General features: G+C 38.2%; 1 protein-coding gene across 1 annotated transcript in view; it reads right to left on the reverse strand.

Moving 5' to 3' along the window:
• Positions 1-3,869, reverse strand: part of LOC105888423 (pregnancy zone protein-like) — a gene marked incomplete at its 3' end in the record, with an annotated part of 20,640 nt that extends 16,771 nt beyond the window's left edge. Inside the window, exon 1 of the mRNA XM_012814022.2 lies at positions 3,729-3,869. Within this exon, the coding sequence (XP_012669476.2) occupies positions 3,729-3,753 (25 nt within the window). The remainder of the gene's footprint in view (positions 1-3,728) is intronic.
• Between the last annotated feature and the right edge of the window lie 1,143 nt (positions 3,870-5,012).

Raw genomic sequence — 5,012 nt, forward strand, 5'->3', positions numbered from 1 at the left:
GCCCTGGTCTGGATGGCTCCACATCAGAATTCAAACCTTCAAAGAAGAGCTGGGGGAGGCACCTGTGGCTCAAAGGAGTAGGGCACTGGCCCCATATGCCAGAGGTGGTGGGTTCAAACCCAGCCCTGGCCAAAACTGCAAATAAATAAATAAACAAACAAATATAAATAAATGGTGCTGGGAGAACTAGATATCCAGATGTAAAAGACTGAAACTGGAACCACACTCTTCTCCACTCAGAAAAATTGATTCAACATGGATAAAAAACTTAATTTAAGGCATGAAACATCAAAAATCCTCAAAGAAAACATAGGAAAAACACTGGACGATATCGGCCTGGGGAAAAACTTTATGAAGAAGACTTCTGTGGTAATTGCAACAACAACAAAACTAAACAAATGGGACTTAATGAAACGGAAAAGCCTCTGTACAGCTAAGGAGACAACAACCAAAGCAAATAGACAACCTACACAATAGGAGAGGTTATTTGCATACTTATCACACAAAAGTTTGATAACTAGGATCTATAGAGAACTCAAGTTACTCCACATGAAAAAATCCAACAATCCCATATATCAATGGGCAAGAGACATGAATAGAACCTTCTCTAAAGAAGACAGACAAATGGCGAACAAACATGAAAAAATGCTTATCATCCCTAATTATAACAGAAATGGAAGTCAAAACCACCCTGAGATACCATCTAACCCCAGCAAGAATGGCCCACATCACAAAATCTCAAAGCTGCAGATGCTGGCATGGATTTGGAGAGAAGGGAACACTTACACTGCTGGTGGAACTGCAAATTAATACAACCTTTTAGGAAGGAAGTATAGAGAACTCTCAAAGAACTCAAGCTAGATTTCCTATTTGATCCTGCTATCCCATTACTGGGCATCTACCCAAAAGGAAAAACATCCTTTTACCACAAGGACACTTGCACTAGACTGTTTATTGCAGATCAATTTACCATCACCAAAATGTGGAATCAGCCTGAATGCCCCTCAACCCAGGAGTGGATTAACAAGCTGTGGTATATGTATACCATGGAATACCATTCAGTCATTAAAAAAGATGGAGAATTTATATCCTTTGTATTAATGTGGATGGAAGTGGAACATATAATTCTTAGGAAAGCATCACAAGAAGGGAGAAGCATGAATCCTATGTACTCAATTTTGAATGAGGACAATTAATGACCTAGCATATAGTGGGGGGTGTGGAAAAGGGAGAGCAGAGAGAGATGGAGGGAGGGGGATGAGGGACTTTCCCTAATAAATGCAATCAGTGTAACCTAGTTTCTTGTACCCTCAATGAATCCCCAACAACAAAAAAGCAAAACAAAAAAAGCAAATGCAGCTCTAAGATGAAGGGAAGGATAAACAGTAACTTAATGTACCAAACATTACTCTTATACTGAAATGATGATCTCATGTGGTACTCCAGAGATTAGAAAGAATATATATTAAAGATATATATGAAGATATATATAAAATCTTTAAATATATCTTTTATATTATTTTAAACATATTTATTTTAGTATATCTCATATGTCTTCTGATTGCCATAGTTATCATTTTTAAGATAATTATACATAAATACATTTATTTGAATTCTGTGTAAGTAGTGATTACATCTGAGAAATATGTGACATGAGAAAAGCAATGTTTAAGGGTACACAGATTACATAGAAGTAGCGAAAGACTGCAGACAAGAAAGGCATAATTAGAATTTTGTTTTTTAATCTAGTTATGATTTTTAGTTTTTGTTCACACAAAACCTACTTGTGAGTCTAGTAGCTCTCTTGATGGTCAGGACTAAGTTGATTAAAATGAGGAAGAAAAAATGGATAGGTAACAAAAACGAAAAGAAAAATTTATATAGAATGTTACAGGATATTGGAGATAAGACTGTAGTGATGATACTCTAAGTTTTCTGGATCATTCGTTGACATACTTTCCCTTTTATTTCTTTTTTTTTTGAGACAGAGCCTCAAGCTGTCCCCCTGGGTATAGTGCTGTGGCTTCACTGTTCACAGCAACCTCCAACTCCTGGGCTCAAGCGAGTCTCCTGCCTCTACCTCCCAAGTAGCTGGGACCACAGGCGCCCACCACAATGCCCGGCTATTTTTTGGTTGCAGCCGTCACTGTTGTTTGGCGGGTCCGGGCTGGGGATTTGAACCCGCCACCTTAGGTGTACGTGGCTGGCACCTTAGTCGGTTGAGCTATAGGCGCCGAGCCGACATGCTTTCTCTTAAGGTTGAAAAGAAGGTACCATTTGCTTGGTATTAAAGAATATAAAAATCAGTAAAGCTCAGTTTTTTAAAAAACAAAACATGCTATTACATAGAATCATAATTGCTTCTCTTTCATTTTATAATTGCAACACCTCAGGGAGTTTGGTGTTGTCATCCTGACTTTAGATATAAAGAATCTGAGTGAAGTAAGTCTGTAAAATTTCAAAGTCACATAGAGCAGATAGAGTTGTGATGAAAAATTGTCTATTTGTGCTTTTTTTTTTTTTATTATATAGGATTTGCTTTTCTGTTGAGGGAATATTCTTATTCAGTGCTTTGTTTTCAACTGGAACGTTACCCCTGTATTTCCAGGTAAATGATCTATAGTGTACATATTAAAATGTGTCTATTCTTGGGTGGCACCTGTGGCTCAGTGAGTAGGGTGCTGGCCCCATATACCGAGGGTGGTGGGTTCAAACCCAGCCCCGGCAAAACTGCAACAAAAAAATAGCCGAGCGTTGTGGTGGGCGCCTGTAGTCCTAGCTACTCGGGAGGCTGAGGCAAGAGAATCGCCTAAAGCCCAAGAGCTGGAGGTTGCTATGAGTTGTGATGCCATGGCACTCTACTGAGGGCGACAAAATGAGACTCTATCTCTAAAAAAAAAAGTGTCTAAAATTCTAGAAATTTCTCTAGGCCTGATAGCAGTAAAAAGAATGTTAGAGTGTTTTCAAGTTTTTCTCATTTCCAGGCATGCTTGAAACATAAAGAAACTACATAGTAGTATGCCTGCCAAAAGTTGAATTATTTTATTTTGCTCAATATAGCAAAAATCACTTTGATTTCCATTGGAAAAAATATGACAAAGACAGTTAATATACACATGATCCTCCCCATTTCTCTGCCCCTCTTGCAGGTAGGGGAGGAGCACGGGCAGAAGGGGTATAAGCCATCTCTACTCCTGGCCATAAAAGCCAAGTGCAAATCTGCTTCTTCTTTTCCTTGGTCATGAAGGAAAGGCACATTGGAGATGATAGAGTAACCAGAGGAAAGCAGACTGGTTATCCCTGACTCACTCTTTGGCAGGGAGTTGTTCTAGAGAGCTACTAGACTCTTAAATAGGTTTTGTGTGAGCAAAAACTAAACTGTTATGCTTAGCTTCTGAGATGCAGGGGTTTGTTTGTTATTGCAATATAATCTATTTTATTTTGACTAATTCAAGGAGTAAATCCACAGCACACAGGGAGAATCTGAAGTATCAAGACTATTGAAGGCTAGGACAAAAATGTAGTCAATTTTGATGCCAGAGAGGGAATAACACTAATCACTCAAAAATTATATTTTTGAAAGAAAATTGTTATTTGAGGATAACTTGCCAAGAAGTTTCTGCAGTAGCAAGATCTAATACTTAGAAAAATAGCTTTTAATCTCAACCTAACCCAATAAAGCATAATTTTTCTTTTATTATTCTAGCAGGGTAAGGTAACACCCTTACCTTCTGCATCCACAGGCATAGACATTCTTGCATATAGCTGAGGCGTGTGACACAAACGTGGTTTATGGATTTTTGAGTTGGTAACAATATTTAATCCTGCAGACTTGAAAAAAATTAATTGTTAATGCATAGTGACAATCCAATCTTGCTAATGGAGTTAATTTACTGCATTTGTACTGTACTTTCACTATTATTTTAGACACAGCTCATAAGACCTTCATGAAAATTCCACACAATGAAGAGGAGAACCTTTCTATAAATATGAAAACAGTCATACAAAGTCAAGTTCATCCAGTTAGGAGACAGAAGCTTGGGTTCAAACCCACTTCTGATTGCTATTTCTACCTACTGACTGGGGTACTCTGCTACCTCTTTAATTGTTTTTTGGGCAGCCCCCCCCATGAATATTTTAGCCATAGCTTTTTTCCCTTCCCTTTCCCTGCACAACAAGTACCTAACCTAGATACAGACAGATCTTCTTATTACTTACTATGGAGAACAATTTCTTCAGTTTCTTGCCAATTTGAATTGTAGAGTAGCATATTGGAGGTTTTTCTTTACAATCTTAGTAAATTCTGTTTTGTTTATTTTTTATTAGATCATGACTGTGAACATTACTGCATTTATGGGGAACAATGTGCTGATTTTATATATAATTTGGAATGTTTATATCAAACTGGTTAACAGAGCATTCACCTCACTTATTTAATTGTTGTGTTTAGATTTTTATACTCTACTATTAATATGTATCCTTGCAATATTCACAGTAGGTGAGTTCCCACCAATTATCCTGCCTCCACCCATCCACCGTCCTCCCCTCCCCTCGCCCTCCTCTTCTCTCCTTTCTGGGCTATAATTGCATTATATCTTCCATATGAAAGTGTGGGTGATTACATATTGGTTTCGTATATTTTGTTTGTGTGGTTTTTTTTTTGCAAGTTTTTGGCTGGGGCTGGGTTTGAACCTGCCACCTCCAGCATGTAGAGCTGGTGCCTTATTCCTTTGAGCCACAGGAGCCACCCCATTTTGTTTGTGTTTTATCAGAGGATATGCCTTTCCCTGAATACCTGTATCCCTGTAAAGTTGATAGAACAAATCCCCTCGTGGTTAGTCCTTTCCTCTTTTATTTCTTAGTTTCTCTTAACTGTCGCAAATGCCTGCATCTAAAACCCACATGCAGATGCCCACAGTAGTCTAAGTCCTAGAGCTCAGCTGTTCCCATCTTCTCCTATTTCAATGTTAGCTGCAGACAGATACTGCTCGCTCTTTCATCTCATAGTATGT

The sequence above is a fragment of the Otolemur garnettii genome, unplaced genomic scaffold, assembly GCF_000181295.1.
Source record: "Otolemur garnettii isolate 467f Iridium unplaced genomic scaffold, OtoGar3 scaffold00559, whole genome shotgun sequence".
NCBI lineage: Eukaryota > Metazoa > Chordata > Mammalia > Primates > Galagidae > Otolemur > Otolemur garnettii.